Consider the following 17234-nt stretch of genomic DNA (forward strand, 5'->3'; position numbering starts at 1 on the left):
GCCTTGGCCTCCCAAAGTGCTGAGATTACAGGTGTGAGCCACCACACCCAGCTCCAAGAATGACTTTAGACTGGGTGTTGGGTCAGGTATCTCGGAGGAAGGGACGCTTTGAGCTGAGATCTTAACAAGAGAGACAGCCATATAGATTTAGGGGAAAAGCATTCCAAGCCAAGGAGGCCACTGGTGCAAAAGCTCAGTCCAAGACAGCGTTCTGTGTAATGAGGCCTACCTGGTCAATCGTGGCGCCCCCATCTCCCATCCCATTGTTTACAGTGACTGAGCCAAGAGTGGACCATGTAGCTTGAACAGGCCCAATCAGAGACCTCCAGGGATTTGCTATGTGAGTGATGGGACAGAAAGGCTCTTTCTCTGGGATTACAAATCTTAACGACTATTTAAGCCTAGAATTATTGAGGATCATGTTGCTGGCAAGTGGCAAAAACCCACCTGAGTATAAAGCTGGGGCAAACACAGACTACAGTTAGAAAGGGACAGAGTCCTCCATGGGGTTCGACCCTGGGCCCAACCACACCTGTCTTTATCTCATTCCAGTTATGAAAACCAATCATGTCCTTCTTCGCTATTGAACTGGATTTCCATCACTTGCAACCAAGTAGGTGCTCTGGTCTCCTTGGTCTCCCCCTATAACTGGGGCTAATTGCAGATGGTCCCCCAACTATGATCATTCAACTCACAATTTTTGACTTTACAACAGTATGAAACAAGACATTCAGTAGAAACTGTACTTCAAATATTGAATTTTGATTCAAAATTCTTTAAAACTTTATTACAATATAGATTTTGTGTTGGATAGTTTTGCCCACTGTAGGCTAATGTAAGTGTTCCGAGCATGTTTAAGGCAGGCTAGGCTAAGCTATCATGTTTGGTAGGTTAGGTATATTAAATACATTTTTGACTTATGATCATATTTTCAACTTATGATGGGTTTATCAGGATGCAAACCCATCACATAAATGGAGGGGTATCTGTAAAACATTGTTAGACCTATAATTTTGCTGCTGATTATTGGGAGGTGGTATGGCACAGTGGTTGGGGCAGAGGCCTTAGAGCTGGACTACATGGGTTCAAATCCCAGCTTGGCTGTTTTCTGTGTGGTTCTAACCCAGTTCTGCCAAAACTTGTTGAGTGGCCTTAGGTGAGTCACATAAACTCTCTAGATATAGCTTCCTCATTGCAAAATGTCTCAAGCTAAGTTTAGTATTCCCCCTCCACCCTGACCCTGCTTGTGTTCCTCTTCCAGGCTGTCCCATCTCAGTAAATGGCCCATCAGCCACCCAGAAGTTCAAGCCAGATTCATCCTTCACATCTAATCTACCTTCTAAACACATCCACAATCCATTCCCCTTTCTCCATCCCCACTGTCCCCACTCCAGTCCATGCCATCAAGACTTTTCATTTGCACTTTGCCACAGAGCTGTTAAAATACTTTTACAAACTGCAAATTTGATTGAGTCATTCTGAAAAGGTGAATGTGGCCCTTGACCTCTGCATAGTTTGGTCCTGGTCTGTCTCTCTCCACTCAGTTCAGGCCATCCTCTCAATGCTCCAGACAAGCTAGCCTTGCATTCCTCCAGCTAGAAGGAGCCCCAGGGCCTTTGCACAACTCCTCCCTCTCCCTGGAATGCTCTTCCCCAATTGTCTTAGCTTCATGGCTCACCCTTCAGGTCTAGGCTCAAATGTCAGTCCTTCAGGGAAGTATTTTCTGATCCTTCAAAGCAGGTCAGGTCCTGGTGACCTCCTTCAAAGCAGGTCAGGTCCTGGTGACCTCCTTCACAGCACCTGTCACCACATCACTGGTGTGTCTGCCTCCTTCCCAACTACCGTTTCAAGAGAGGCCCCTTCCCTGTTGTTCTTTGTCTCAGGCCCCTTCTTTCCTTCAAAGCACTTATCACAATTTGTAACTGCTTTATTTCTTTGTTTTCTTCTTAGCTGTCTCCCCTATTCTCTTTGTATAATTTCTACGAAGAGACAAGCTGAGGTCTGTCCTGCTGTATTCCCAGGACCCAGCACTGAACCTAGGAACAGAGCAGAGATTCTCTAAAAGTATCCTTGAATAAAAAGTGTTTCTTTTGCTGTGCAGAAGCTCTTTAGTTTAATTAGATCCCATTTGTCAATTCTGGCTTTTGTTGCCATTGCTTTTGGTGTTTTAGACATGAAGTCCTTGCCCATGCCTATGTCCTGAATGGTAATGCCTAGATTTTCTTCTAGGGTTTTTATGGTTTTAGGTCTAACGTTTAAACCTTAAACGTTAAAATTAATTTTAACGTCTAAAATTAATTCCATCTTGAATTAATTTTTGTATAAGGTGTAAGGAAGGGATCCAGTTTCAACTTTCTACATATGGCTAGCCAGTTTTCCCAGCACCATTTATTAAATAGGGAATCCTTTCCCCATTGCTTGTTTTTCTCAGGTTTGTCAAAGATCAGATAGTTGTAGATATGTGGCATTATTTCTGAGTTGATGGGTGCAGCACACCAGCATGGCACATGTATATGTATGTAACTAACCTGCACATTGTGCATATGTACCCTAAAACTTAAAGTATAATTAAAAAAAAAAAAAAAAGTGTTTCTGGTGGTGGCATCTCCAGCAGTCAGGAACTCCCTCTTTGCCTCTGAGTTTTGATCCTCAGGCAGTATTTCTGCTGGTTGATGAGTAATTCTTCTCCGGGTTTACGGTTCAGAGTAGAACAGGAGACCTCAGGCAGCCTGGCAACCTCTGGCCTCGTGGGAAATGCCTTCCAGTGGAATTGCAGCAAATTTCAACTCTAACCCAGGGATATCGATCTAGGCCTCATTCCCACACCCAGCTCTGCTGCCAGAAGAGTTCCAAGGCTTCTCAGGCCCCAAGATCCCACTGCTCTCTTCTTCCCCTAATGCTCCAAGACCCTCTCCCAGCCAGGCCCCAAAGGCTGTGCCCCCAACTCCACGTTGCTTTCAAGCTGAAGCCACACCAGAGGAAAGAGCTGAGGGTGGCAAAGGTGAGCCTCACGGTTGACCCAGGGGAGGGGCAGGGAAGCTTGGGAGAGCTCATAGGATGCAGCTGCGAGTTACAAGAGTTAGCATGCTGGCAAAACCACCCAGGGCTGCTGGGCCCTGCTAGCATGTGAGCAGGAAGAGGGCATGAGGGCACAGTTCTAAAAGCAGCATTTACTTTGGTTTTCACTTCTCTGAGGCCCCAGGAACATTTTAAAGTTCTAGTTCTCGGGCCTGGCACTGTCTCCATCATTCCTCCTTCAGCCACTGCAGCAGCTGCGGTGTGTAGTAGGTGATGATGATGTCAGCACCTGTGTTGGGAGAGATGCAGAAAGTTGCGGGGGATGGTGATCAGCTCTGAGCACACTTTCTGGGATGGGAAGGCCAGGCGGGGAAGAAGGCTACCATGAAGAGGCACAGCCTGTGGGCACACCACATGAGATGGAGCCCGGCTTTGGGCAACTCTATTTCTTAGGCAAGTCATTTTCTCTTTTGGAGCCTCAGTTTACCAAAGAATAAAATGCACAGTGAAGGAAATAGGTAAGAGGCAAGTTCCCTTCCTGTGCTGGTGTGCAATTCTAACAAAATGAGCCCCCTTTATGGAGTGATATTACCTCATTTAATCCTCAGGACAACCATGCACCAGGTATCTTATCCCCAGTTATCCAGTTATGGGTGAGGACACTGAGGTTCAGAGAAGTGGCTTGCCCACGTTCTCACAACCAAAAATGAATGAAGGGCTCTGCATGCTTCACCGGGCCATGTTCTGTGCTGCAGTTCCATATCTCTTCCTCAATGTGTGTCTGTTTAGATCACTAGTAATTCCTGGAATAAGACTCCAAGCTCTCAGGACTTCATTCCCTGATCTAGGCAGAGTGCTCATCAGTCCCTGTGGCGCAGGTCAAAACACCCCACCCCTGCCTGCCTACCTGCTCTGCGGAAGGCAGTCATGGCCTCCAGTACGGCAGCCTTGAGATCAAATGCCCCGGCCTGGGCTCCGTGCCACAGCATGGCAAACTCTCCAGAGACGTGGTACACGGCGAGAGGGAGGTCGGGGTGCTGCAGGGAAGCAGACAGGGATACAGGCTGAAATGGAGGGTGGATGTGGCTCTGGGAGCGTCCCTTCCCCCCTGCTCAATCTGTGACCATCTTGAGCCCCGTGTCCTGGGTTACTGCGGCTGGCAGCCTGGCCCACTCTTGAACTGTTAGAGCAGGGCTGTTTGAGGCTCCTGCAAGCCCTGACATAGACGGCCATGATGGTTCCTGGGCAGGGAGCGGGAGGAGAGGATGCGTGCTCAAGGGCAAACTGCTTCCAACTCTGAGATTCCAGAGTCTGTGGAAAACTCTGTCCCAGCCCCGAGCCCCCTTTGCCTCGTACCTGTGCTCACCTTGTCCTTTACCTCCCGCACGATGTCCAGGTAGGGCATTCCCGGCTTCACCATGAGCATGTCAGCTCCTTCCCGTACATCCCGGTCCTAAGGGATGAGGGTAGAGAGTGGGCGGTGCCTGGGAGGGGGCTGAGGGTGGGGCTCAAGTTCTAGTCACTCACCACAGCTCGGAGAGCCAGGCCTCGTGCTCCAGGGGGCAGCTGGTAGCAGCGGCGGTCCCCAAAAGCTGGGCTTGACTTAGCCGCATCCCTGCAAAGCAGAGTCATCAGGGTGGGCTCCAGCTTTGGGCAAAAGGGCCAGGGATTTAACAGCAGACCCCTGCCCACCCCTGCTCACCGGAAAGGGCCATAGAAACAGGAAGCAAACTTGGCACTGTAGCTCATCACTGATACCTATGGGGAGACAAGAGGGGTCTTGGCTTATTCGGCCCTTGCCAGGTATCCCAGGGTGATGTGGCAGGGAGAGAAAGAACCTAGGCTGGGAAGGAGACTGCCTGTGTTCTGGTCCTGTTGGAGTGCTGGGCTTGATTTCCCCATCAGAGGCCCAGAGGTTGACATGGTTCTCCAAAGCCTCATCCAGCACTGTCTTCAGTTCTGTGATTCTTTTGTTTTTTTAGATGGAGTCTAGCTCTGTCACCCAGGCTGGAGTGCAGTGGCATGATCTCAGCTCACTGCCTCCTGGGTTCAAGTGATTCTCCTGCCTCAGCCTCACCAACAGCTGGGATTACAGGCGCCTGCCACCACGCCCAACTAATTTTTGTGTTTTTAGTAGAGATGGGGTTTTACCATGTTGGCCAGGCTGGTCTTGAACCCCTGACCTCAAGTGATCCACCCGCTTCAGCCTCCCAAAGTGCTGGGATTACAGGTGTGAGCCACCGCGCCCGGCAGTTCTGTGATTCTTAGCAGATGTGGGGGCAGGGCTGGTGCAGACTATCTCCTGCTGGCCCCGTGCTGTATTCCCTGACCTTACCCTGTTGCCAAGTCCATGTGCCATCAAGGTCTCTTTGATGGCTTCCACGCGTCCATCCATCATGTCCGACGGGGCTACCACCTGACATCCTGGGGGGCAGAGGGTGGCCTTCAGAACTCTGGGACCCTCCTAGCCACTCTGCCACCTCCCTGACCCAGAGGTGCCCATCCCTGCTGGTGGTTCACTCACCTGCCTTGGCATACGCCAATGCCACCTCAGCCAGCCGCTGGCGGCTCTCCTCAGCCTGGAACGCTCCATTTTCACTCAGGAGCCCTGCAGGACAGATGACTGGGTTTTGGGGAGCACCTTGGGCCCTGGCCTGTTCCCACCCTGGTGAGAAGTGGGCAGTAGGAGTGTGGGGGCAGCAGGGCTGGTGGGAGGAAGGGAACTCACCGCAGTGACCATGGGAGGTGTAGGGACACAAGCAGACGTCACAGGCCACCAGGAGGTTGGGGAAGGTCTTCCTCAACAGATGGATTGCCTCAATAGCTGGGGACTCCTCGGAGTCAGCTGCGGAACCCCGCTCATCCTAGGGGCAGGGGAGGGACAAAGCAGTGTGTCTATTACACGTAGCTTTGGAAGGCAGGACGGCAGCCATCACAGAGCATATTCTCCTTCCTTCATCATCACAGCCCCTGGATAAGGAAGCACAGAGGACTGACCCTACATGGGTGCTGACTTAAGGGCAAGGACCATGTCCATTCACCTGTGGCCCCAGGGCCAGCACAATGGGGGAGTGAGGATGCAGTCAGTGTGGATCCTCAGTCCACCCTCGCCCAACCTCCCTTCCTTTTTCTGTTTTTATCGGAGACAGGGTCTTGCTCTGTCACCCAGGCTAGAGTGCACTGGCGTGATTTTGGCTCACTGCAGCCTCAACTTTCTGGGCTCAAGCGATCCTCCCACCTCTCCACCTCCCGAGTAGCTGGGACTACAGGCACGTACCACCACACCCAGCTAACTTTTGTATTTTTTGTAGAGATGGGTTTTGCCATGTTGTCCAGGCTGGTCTCAAAATCCTGGGCTCAAGTGATCCACCCACTTTGGCTTCCCAAAGTGCTGGGATTACGGGCGTGAGCGCAACCTCCCTTCTTAGCCCTTCCTTTGATTCTTCACCTTGGGAACTCTGCTGGGGACGCCAAAGATCAAGACACAGCGTAGGCCCTCTTCCACCAACGGCCTCAGCATCTCTTCCAGCCGGTTCACACCATACCTGTGTGGGTGTGGGTAGAGGGGTTGAAGGAAGGCAGGTCCCAGGCAAAGGTCCTCCGGACTCCACCACACTGTGCCTCTGTTAGAAACCAAGCTGCATATGGCACCAGGAGGGCTCAAGCCCCCAGGACAGGAAGGGGCAGGGATGCATCCGCTAAACAGGAGGGAAGACCGAGGCCTTGAGTAGCAGAACTCTGGAATTTGGCTGTGGAAGGCTCCTTCGAGGCCCTCTTTTTGAACTCCCATCTGCAGTTCAGCTCCCTTCTGCAACAGCCTCTGCCACGACGCCTCAGGTGATGGGTAGCTCTTTACTTTATGGGGCTGCCCCTTCCACTGTGGAACAGCTCTGGCCCCGGGGAAACCCTTTCCTCTACTGAGCTGATGTCTGCCTGTCCGCATCTTCTACTTCCTAGGTCTGCTTCTGCCTCCCAGCACTTCTACCTGTGGAATCTCTCCCTCCACCACCCCCTGGCCCCCCAACTCCACGTCTCCTACCTGGCCACTCCTGGGAGGCTGGCGATAGGCTGTATGTCATCAGGAACATCCCTGCAAGAGCGGGGGTGGGATATGGATTGGTGGCTGTGGGAAGGGCCGGTGGTGAGGGGGCGACTGAGAGGGATGGTTGGGAAGCAGGGAAGAAATATGGAAGTGGAGATGGTGGGAGGAGGATGGGATCCAGTGTCTGGCTTCCCTGCCTGGCCAAGCCCAGGGCCTGAAATAATAATAGGAACAACAAGAATAACAGTGACAACAGTAGCAACTGTACTAAAAGAATGGTAATTACAGGAAGGAATTAAGTGGTTAAGAACTTGGACTCTGAATTTGGCAGGTCCTTGCTTCCTATCCCAGCCACTTACTGCCTGGGTGACCGTGGCCAAGTTCTGTCATCTCTTTGAGCCTTAGGCCTTCATCTGTATCATGCGTGGTTAATTCATTCATTCAACAAATATTTATTGAGTACTTATTATGTGCCAAGTACTGTTCTAGGCCCTGATGATACAACAGTGAACAAAACAGACAAACATCCCTGCCCTCATGGAGCTGATGTTCTAGAGGATAGCTACTCCTTCTTCATACAAATGCTCTCAGAATTGAATGAGAAAATGTGTGTAGGTGCTTAGCATAGTACCTGGTAGATAGTAAGTACTCAGTAAATGTCTGCATTATTATTAACAATCACGACCGCCATTGCTTTTTTTTTTTTTTAAGATGGAGTCTGACTCTGTCGCCCAGGCTGGAGTGAAGTGGCGCAATCTCGGCTCACTGCAAGCTCCGCCTCCCGGGTTCACGCCATTCTCCTGCCTCAGCCTCCCAAGTAGCTGGGACTACAGGCGCCCGCCACCACGCCCGGCTAATTTTTTTGTGTTTTTAGTAGAGACAGGGTTTCACCATGTTAGCCAGGATGGTCTCGATCTCCTGACCTTGTGATCTGCCCGCCTCAGCCTCCCAAAGTGCTGGCATTACAGGCGTGAGCCACTGCGCCCAGCCTCAGTGACTGCCATTTTTTACAGGTACATAGCACTTTACAACCTACAGAGCACCTTCTCAGCTTCTGTCTTACTGCAAGAGCTCAGGATGGCAGGCAAAGGTTATTCTTCTAATTTTCCAAATGGGATGAATGAGTTCTTTCAAAGTTTGTTTTGTTCCTAAGATTCCTGTCCTTAATCCAAGTAGGCTGCTTCCAGTGCCTTGAATTTCAAGCTGACAGCTCACTTTGCCACCCCCAGCAATACTGATGCCCGCTCCAGTCAACACTCCCTTCCCAACCCCAACCAGCAGAGCAGAGGCCTGGCCCATTCTTGGAGACTCACGTGACAAAGATGGGGTAGATGAGGTTGGAGGCATTGAGGGTGGTGGTGGCTGTCTGCCAGGCCCGAAGCAGTGGGTGGAAGTAGCCGCTGTGCAGAACGGACTGGGGCTGCATGGTGTGGGCCAGTGGGCACAGGGGCATCAGTTGGTTGGAACCGAGGGCTCCTGGGGCGTTGGCTGCAGGCTCTGTCTGTGGGGGTGATGGGTGGCACATGAGACATGGTTCCTGTCCTCAGGAGATGGTCCCATCTGGAAGACAGCTCTTCCAGATTCCTGCCTCCCCTCTCTCTAGCCCAATTCTACTCACAGCATGGTATACCAATCCCTGCTAGTCAACAAGGTAAGTTGAGAAATGAAAGTAAGTCTTTAGAAACTTTCATGACAATCAGAATCTAATGATATAAAATTTGGGCTTGTATTTTATGTGACTGCTTTTTGTTCATTATTATCTTTTAAAGTAAACATCTGAGCAAGCAATGACTGTTTAAAAAAAATTATTTTCTTTTTTTTTTTTTCAGACAAGGTCTCTGTTGCCTAGGCTGGAGTGCAGTGGTGCAATCTCGACTCACTGCAGCCTTGATCTCCTGGGCTCAACTGTTTCTCCCAACTCAGCCTCCCAAGTAGCTGGGACTGCAGGTGTGCACCATAACACCCAGCTAATTTTTGTGTTTTTTGTAGAGACGGAGGTCTTGCCATGCTGCCCAGGCTGGTCTCGAACTCCTGGGCTCAAGCAATCTGCCTGCCTTGGCCTCCCAAAGTGCTGGGATTACAGGCGTGAGCCATGGTGCTTGGCCAAAAAAATTATTTTCTAGCTAGGCATGGTGGCTCATGCCTGTAATCCCAGCACTTTAGGAGGCTGAGGTGGCAGGATTGCTTGAGTCCAGGAGTTCGAGACCAGCCTGGGCAACATGGCGAGACCCTGTATCTACAAAAAGTTTAAAAATCAGCCAGGTGTGGTGGTCCACACCTGTAGTCCCAGCTACTCAGGAGACTAAAGCAAGAGGATCGCTTGAGCCCAGGAGTTCAAGGTTGCAGTAAGCTATGATTGCACCACTGCACTCCAGCCTGGGCGAGAGAGGGAGACCTGTCTCTAAAAAATAATAATAATTTTATTTTATTGCATTTTATCAAAGAATCAATAAATTGGAAATAGAAAAAAAGAACTAATCCTTCCTTATGCAAAGTTTGAGAAGCACTGATCTAGTCAACATTTAAACTTTGTTTATTCCACAAAAAATGCCCGTGTTCATGGCAGAACTTTTAGAAAAGTGCAGATAAGCAAAAAGAGAAAAATCCCCTGCAGTTCTACCTCTAGAGAAAAGTACTGTCGGCCGGGCATGGCGGCTCACACCTATAATCTCAGCACTTTGGGAGGCTGAGGTGAGCAGATCACTTGAGGTCAGGAGTTCAAGACCAGCCTGGCCAACATGGTGAAACCCCACCTCTACTAAAAATACAAAAAAAATTAGCTGGGGGTGGTGGCGCGTGCCTCTAATCCCAGCTACTGGGGAGGCTGAGGTAGGAGAACTGCTTGAACCCAGGAGGAGGAGGTTCCAGTAAGCCGAGATCGCGCCACTGCACTCCAGCCTGGGCGACAGAGTAAGACTTCATTCAAAAAAAAAAAAAAGAAAGAAAGAAAGAAAAAAAAGAGAAAAGTACTGCTAACACCTTGGGACATCGACCTCTTGTTAGGTACAATGCACACCAATAGAAGAAAATAGTACCATTCATGTCAGATAGACAGACACATACACTGTATAGAGTGCCATCAAATCTTTTCTAGCCCAAGGAGTTTCCTGGGCTCCATGAGCACAAGCTACACCTTCTTGCTTTCCTCACCTTGTCCCTTTACCTGAAAGGCTGTACTCTCCCCACAGCCTCCCCACACCCAAATCTACAGGGTTCTCCTTCCCTCTCCCACTGAGGCTTTCTTATCCAGATTGCAGTCTCTCTTATGTACGTTATTTGTGGATCTGTCTTATCTCATGCCAGTAGACAGAGCTTCTGCAGGGCAAGGTCCAGAGTTGGTTCATTTTTGCCTCCCCCACAGTGCTCTGTCACACACTGACCTTGGCACACAGTAAATATTTAATTAAGTGAAGTACAAAAATATGCCCCAAATGCCAAATTAGTGGACACAAGACAGAAGGAAGCTGGGGCATTAACATTTGTTTCTTGAGCACCTACTGTGTGCCAGACCATGCCTGGCATTTTCACAGGTGATTTCTCATCGGGTGGGCACTACAGTCCTGGGAGGCAGGGCTGATTGAGTGCATGGAGCCTGACCAGAAGTAAGCCATGGCTCCAATGGGAATGAGGAGGTCAGAAGAGGCATATTAGAAGAAGACAGGGGCCAGGCGTGGTGGCTCACACCTGTAACCCCAGCACTTTGGGAGGCTGAGGCGGGTGGATCAATTGAGGTCAGGAGTTTGAGACCAGGCTGGCCAATCTGGTGAAACTCCATCTCTACTAAAAATACAAAAATTAGGCCAGGCACGGTGGCTCACGCCTGTAATCCCAGCACTTTGGGAGGCCGAGGCGGGTGGATCACTTGAGGTCAGGAGTTTGAGACCAGCCTGACCAACATGGTGAAACCCCATCTCTACTAAAAATAAAAAAAAAATTAGCCGGGTGTGGTGGCACATGCCTGTAATCCCAGCTACTTCAGAAGCTGAGACAGGAGAATCCTTTGAACTTTGGAGGCGGAGGTTGCAGTGAGCCGAGATCGTGCCATTGCACTCCAGCATGGGCAACAAGAGAGAAACTCCATCTCACAATAAATAAATAAATAGAAATAAAAATAAAAATACAAAAATTAGCTGGGTGTGGTGGTGTGCAACTGTAGTCAGAGTTCCTCTGGAGGCTGAGGCAGGAGAATCAATTGAACCTAGGAGGCAGAGGTTGCAGTGAGCCGAGAGTGTACCACTGCACTCCAGCCTGGGCGACAGTGTGACACTCCATCTCAAAAAAAAAAAAAAAAAAGACAGGGGGTTGAACTTGGTTTTGCAGGATGAGTGGGTTCAGCCTGGTGGGGAGAAGGGGGCCAACATTTCCTTAGGAAGGGAAGAAAGGGGCAAAGGTGGGGAAGGAGGATGACTGTGGACTATTCTGAGGAGCTGAGGAGGCAATCAAGGCAAGTGTGTATGGAGTGGGTGGATGAGAGGGGGTCAGGCTGAGGCTGTGGGAAGATTTCTGAGCAGTGGTTAGGGTTAGTGGCCTGGTTGACACCTGGCTTTAGGAAGATCAATCCTGCAGGCTGAGCAGAGCAGACGGGAAGCAGAGAAATGCAGAGGCTGGGGAGGCTGCGGGCAGAGAAGGAAGAGGCGTCTTAAGGCAGCCAACAGGCAGTGTCTTAGGGCAGATGCTCTAGGCCTGCCTACCTGACCTGAAGGGCAGCGGAGACAGGGACAGGGCAGGAAGAGGGCAGTGAGGAGCTGGGCTTGAAGAGGAGGTGGAGAGCTCTGTTTTAGACACTTCCTTTTGGAGGTGCCTGGGAGACTATCCCATAGCCAAAGGATAGGGAGGGGTGGGGAAGAGCCACAAAAATGGGGGCTGGCAGGCCTGAGTCCAACTGCTTTTTGTATGAATGGGACCTCAGGTCCAGAGAGGGGCAAGGACTTACCCAAAGCCACACAGTGAGTAAAAGGACTAGAACCCTGGTGTGTTAACTCCCAGGTGAACTGGGAGATCCTTTGGTAGGTTGGAGTCAAGTCAGATGTTGAAGCCAGGTCTAATCCCTCTGATTTGTTTCCCAGAAAACCACCTTTGTAACAGGTCCGTGGCTTCTGGAATCCAAAGCTGCATTCCCATGGCCTCAGCTCCTCATTGCTTTCAAGAGGCTGAGGGAACAACTGCCTCCTGCTTATCAGAAACAGTGGGGCAGGGCTGCCTAGGAACTGGCTACCCTTCTCCCCATAGTCTCTTAGGCCCCTTTAGCTGGCCCCAGCCATCTCAGGGGCCCATTTTATCCAGTCTTCCTCCTTGGTAGGGTGGGGTTATCACAAGTCACACAGGGGCCAGCCCTGCTGCCACACCCCTGGGTGGGCCAGCCCCATCACCTAACACAGGGGCAGGCCAGGCCTCCCCAGTCATGTCTCAACCTCCAAACAGACAATTATTCAGTAGATATGAGGTCCCAGCTGCCCATTTCATACTTGATTTTGCTCTCATGTCTGCCAGGAGTTTTTTTTCCTTATTATTTTTTCTTTTTTTTGAGACAGAGTCTGGCTCTGTCACCCAGGCTGGAGTGCAGTGGTTCGATCTCGGCTCACTGCAACCTCCACCTCCCGGGTTCAAGCGATTCTCCTGCCTCAGCCTCCCAAGTAGATGGGACTACAGGCACGCGTGACCATGCTTGGCTAATTTTTGTATTTTTAGTAGAGACAGGGTTTCACCACGTTGGCCAGGCTGGTCTCAAACTCCTGACTTCAAGTGACCTGCCCGCCTCTGCCTCCCAAAGTGCTGGGATTACAGGTGTGAGCCACCGTGCCTGGCTGAGAGAATCTTTTTGAATATTGAGAGAATTACCAAAATGTAAGCCAGTTGCCCAAGACCACATAGCTACTTAGTGACTGAACCAGAATTTGAATTTGTTCTGGACTCCAAATGCTGGGTTTTATATACTGTACTCCATAATACTGATAAACACCTGATTCAGTAGGCGTCTCTCTGCCCATACTGTTTCTGCTTTGGGTGCTGGAGAGACAGAAGAAACAAAAGAAAAACATACTGAGTGTATTCGTTCTGTGCTGGGCACAGCACTAAAGTACTTGGTAGTAGTATCTCATTTCATTGCAAGAATTGTCCTTTTAGTGATAAGGAAACGGAGGCTCTGAGCGGTTCACTGACTTGCTTAATGCCATTCTAGAGTCTAGTCAGATGTTGAAGAGAGGTCTAATCTCTCTGACTCACTTCCCACAAACAATCTCTGTTGTTTTCTGGCTTCTGAATCCAAAGCTGCATTCCACTGGCCTCAACTCCCCATCGCCTTTAGGAGGCTGAGGGAACAACTGGCTCCTGCTTAGCAGAAACCCTGGGGCAGGGCTGCCTAGGAGCCTGAGACTGGGGCAGGGTTGGAGTAAAGGGAACAGCAGTCCACTTTGATCTGTTTTTGAATTTTAAGATTCAGAGACAGATTTGATTTAAGAAACGGGTGTCAGTGCTGAAAATATTAAAAGCTTGAAAATTGCCAATCCTGTTTAATCCCTTACACTTTTATGTGGAAAATGGGGTATAGAGAGGCAACGGGACTTTTGGAGATCACAGTGAGTGACATACAGAGCTATAAACTGACCCTGCAGCTCCTGGTTTCTATTTCAGTGCCCTGATACCTACACCATAGAGTCATTCCATTGTAAGAGGTGCTTAATAAGTGGAGTTTCCCACTCCACTCTGTGAGTGGGAAAACACCCCCTGAATCACATATTGGCAGAGCCAAATGCAGGATGGGTTTTGCTTTGCAAAAAGGCCCTTAGAGTTTGGGAGAATTTCACAGACTGGGAGGGCACTTCTCCCAAATCAAGTTAGCTTGCAAACCACAATTTAAATCCCTGTGACATCACCACACTGAAGACAGGAGCGAGCCGCCAGGAAGTCCAGCACCTCTGCCCACCCACATCAGACAGGTTAGCTTTGCTGGGACGCAGAGTATAGGGTGGTGCAGAAAGATCCATGTTTCAGGATCAGACAGTCCCAGGTTTGGTCTATGCTCTGCTGTGTAATTTTGGGCAAAGTCATTGACCTTTCAGTGTTCATTTCATAATCTACAAAATAGGCATGATAGCTCTAACTTGCAAGGCTGTGGAGATTATTGATAGGGATGAGGTAGGTGTCTGGCACCAAGTAGCTGCGCAGTAAACATGTAGCTAATTTTATTACTATTAGGAGTGGGGCTGGGTTGGAATGAGATGTCCTGGCACAGCTCTGTGCCTTCTGCACCTCACCAGATGGGAATATGTGCTCAAACCCTTGTGGGCCACAGGGTTTTCCAAGATTTCTGAAGTGGAGTCCCTGCCTTCCAGCAGGTTATGTGGTGGAGGAAAAACAAAATAATCACCACCGGGCTGCCAGAGTAGAGGGGTGGACCAGGTGCTGTGAGAGGGACTGTGTCTCTGAGTCAAGGGTGGTTTCATGGAAGAGGGGACAGTGAAGGATAAGAAGTGTTTCAGATTTAATATGAAAGTATCTCCTCCCATGGAAGGCAACATCCCCAAACTGGGAGTAACTGAAGTTGGGCCCTGAGCGCTGCCACCAGGAGGGGCTAAGAGCTTCATGTGCCACCCCCCACCCCCGCAAGTTGTACAATGCTGAGGATTCCAGAGGCTGTGGGTCTTGGCACAGAGGGTTAGGACCTGCTGCCAGCCCTGGCAGGCTCTGCCACTGGCCAGGGAGGAGGCAGTCAGGAGAGCCAGCTAGGTAGAAGGTGGCCAGAACTGAGAAATCCAAAGCCCCACAAAGGCCCAGGAGAGCAGCTGTCATGCAGTTCTGAAAAGACATGAAGTGTTTATTCAGCCAACCCACATTTCTTGAATATCTACTATGGGCCTGCTGAAGTGCTAGACACAGGGATTAAAGAGAAGAATGAGACCTCAGCCTTGCCCTGGGGCTTTGAAGAGCCTGATCGCCTCTGGGGTTAGCCATTTAGATGTAGGAGAAGCTGCCATTCCCAGAATCCTAGAATATCTTGGCTAAGAGGCTTCTTAAAGTTTGCTGATTGTATCACTGAAACAAGGGTGAAACTGGGCTCAGAGAGGGGTAGACACAGGCCCAGGATCACGCAGTGGGTCAGTGGCAGATCTGGGGGAAGGCCTCCAGCAGCCCAGTCCTCAGTGCCCACCATGACACCTCCATACTTTAAGGATAGATATCAAATCTGTTTCCCAGCAGGTTGGGCTTGTGGAGAGCTTTGGGTGAGCCAGACTCTGGGCCTGGCTGCTGTTGGTAGCAGGATGGTTAAGTGTGTGGGCTCTGGAGTCTGATAGATGTGGGTACAAATCCTAGTTCTGTAGCTTTCTAGTTGTGTGACCTCAGTTTCTTCGTCTAGTAAATGGGGACTAGAACCGACCTCAGTGGGTTGTTGTAAGAAATGAATGGGTCAGGCCGGGCGTGGTGGCTCACGCCTGTAATCCCAGCACTTTGGGAGGCCGAGGTGGGCGAATCACCTGAGGTCGGGAGTTCGAGACTAGCCTGACCAACAGGGAGAAACCCCATCTCTACTAAAAATACAAAAATTAGCTGGCATGGTGGCACACGCCTGTAATCCCAGCTACTTGGCAGGCTGAGGCAGGAGAATCGCTTGAACCCGGGAGGCGGAGGTTGCAGTGAGCCGATATCGCGCCATTGCACTCCAGCCTGGGCAACAAGAGCGAAACTCCGTCTCAAAAATAAATAAATAAATAAAATAAATGAATGGTCAATGCACGTAACCCTTAGTACAAAACGGCTGTTATTGTTTTCACCTCCCTACCCCTCCACCAACCACCACCCGCACCTGGGGCTCTGCATCGATGGAGTCTGCCCAGGCGGTATCCGAGAGGGTGAACCCCAGAGAAGAGGTGCGGGGCCCCGAACCCGGGCCCCCAACCCCGGCTGGAGCGGGACAATCCAGCCCAAATAAACGCTCCACGGGACTCCGTGCACGGCTGCACCACCAGGGCTTCAGGCGCACTGCACAATCTGGGGACGCCGGACTCGTGGTGCCACAGTCCCCGCCTCGCCCTGGAGCCGCCCTCCAAGCCCGCCATCTCCCCGCATCCAGCCCCCCTCACCTGCCTCCCTAAGGGCTCCCGGCCGCTGCTCCTGTCACCGCTGTCTCCCGCTCCGGTCTCCCAGAGACCGCGTAAGAGCGGGGGTGCTCACCCGGAAGCAGCTTCCCCACGGCCCTCCCCTCCACAGTCCAGGCCACGCCCCCCGAAGGCGCTCTTCAGGGGGACTCCTCCGCTCCAGCCGCGGCCCCGCCCACATGCAACGAGGCCTGGCCAATTGGGTGTGTCGAGGGCCTGGAGGGCCCGCCCATCCCCGCTGCGGGCTCTGCGCTTGTGTAGCGAACCGCAGGAGGGAGGCCACGAGGGGGCGCAGGAACTGCGTGGGGGGGGTCCCTGGGTGTGAGCCCGCCTCGGAGGCGGTTACAGCCCAGGGTTCACTTCACAGCATTCCTTTTCCCAGCCTAGGGCAAACTTGGCTCTGGTTAATGGCTTGGTGAAAGAATAATTGGATGTCAAAGCCGTTAAAACAGCACCATTATGCCTAACGCAGTATTAGCTAAGTCCATTTTTGCGGACTAAGCTAAAGTTGTTGAGTTCAGCGCCAGGCTTTCACGTTTTCAGAGAAAATTTGTACCAGCGTCATTTATTTCTCAGGGTACGGCAATGCTATGAGTTGAGAGATGTGATGTGAAAGACATGGGCGTTTAGGAAAACTCCAAGTCTTGATAGGGGCATCAGACCTATGATAGGTACAATGATAGATCCGATCAAAGGTCTGTATGGAGATTGGAGATGTGCAGAGGCAAGAGGGATCTGGTGAGGCTTATGGGGCCTGGGTAAACTAGTAGGATTGGATGGGTAAAATAGCGATCGGGGATCATCGTCCTAGCGAAGGAATGCCTTTCAAGTGGTTCTTCAGGGATTATTGAAAAGTTGACTTTGAAATATAGAGGACACTAGTGGGTTACATTACACTTTTTCTCAGATTTTATTTCTCAGCCCTGTTCGGTGGCTCACGCCTGTAATCCCAGCACTTTGGGAGGCCAAGGCGGGCGGATCTCTTGAGGTCAGGAGTTCAAGACCAGCCTGACCAACATGGTGAAACCCTGTCTCTACTAAAATTACAAAAAATTAGCCGGGTGTGGTGGCGGGCTCCTGTA

General features: G+C 50.8%; 1 protein-coding gene across 5 annotated transcripts; it reads right to left on the bottom strand.

The window, feature by feature from the left end:
• Positions 1-759: 759 nt before the first annotated feature.
• ALAD (aminolevulinate dehydratase) lies at positions 760-16286 on the bottom strand. 5 transcript variants are annotated; one of them, NM_001133663.2, is given in 13 exon segments: positions 760-2267; positions 2300-3307; positions 3926-4055; positions 4385-4471; positions 4546-4633; positions 4721-4776; positions 5354-5442; positions 5543-5626; positions 5747-5882; positions 6467-6563; positions 7058-7108; positions 8374-8561; positions 16138-16183. In NM_001133663.2, coding segments are annotated over 11 exon segments (1020 nt in total). In that variant the 5' UTR covers positions 8514-8561; positions 16138-16183; the 3' UTR covers positions 760-2267; positions 2300-3245.
• Between the last annotated feature and the right edge of the window lie 948 nt (positions 16287-17234).

Source organism: Pongo abelii, chromosome 13 (assembly GCF_028885655.2).
Source record: "Pongo abelii isolate AG06213 chromosome 13, NHGRI_mPonAbe1-v2.0_pri, whole genome shotgun sequence".
Classification (NCBI taxonomy): Eukaryota; Metazoa; Chordata; class Mammalia; order Primates; family Hominidae; genus Pongo; species Pongo abelii.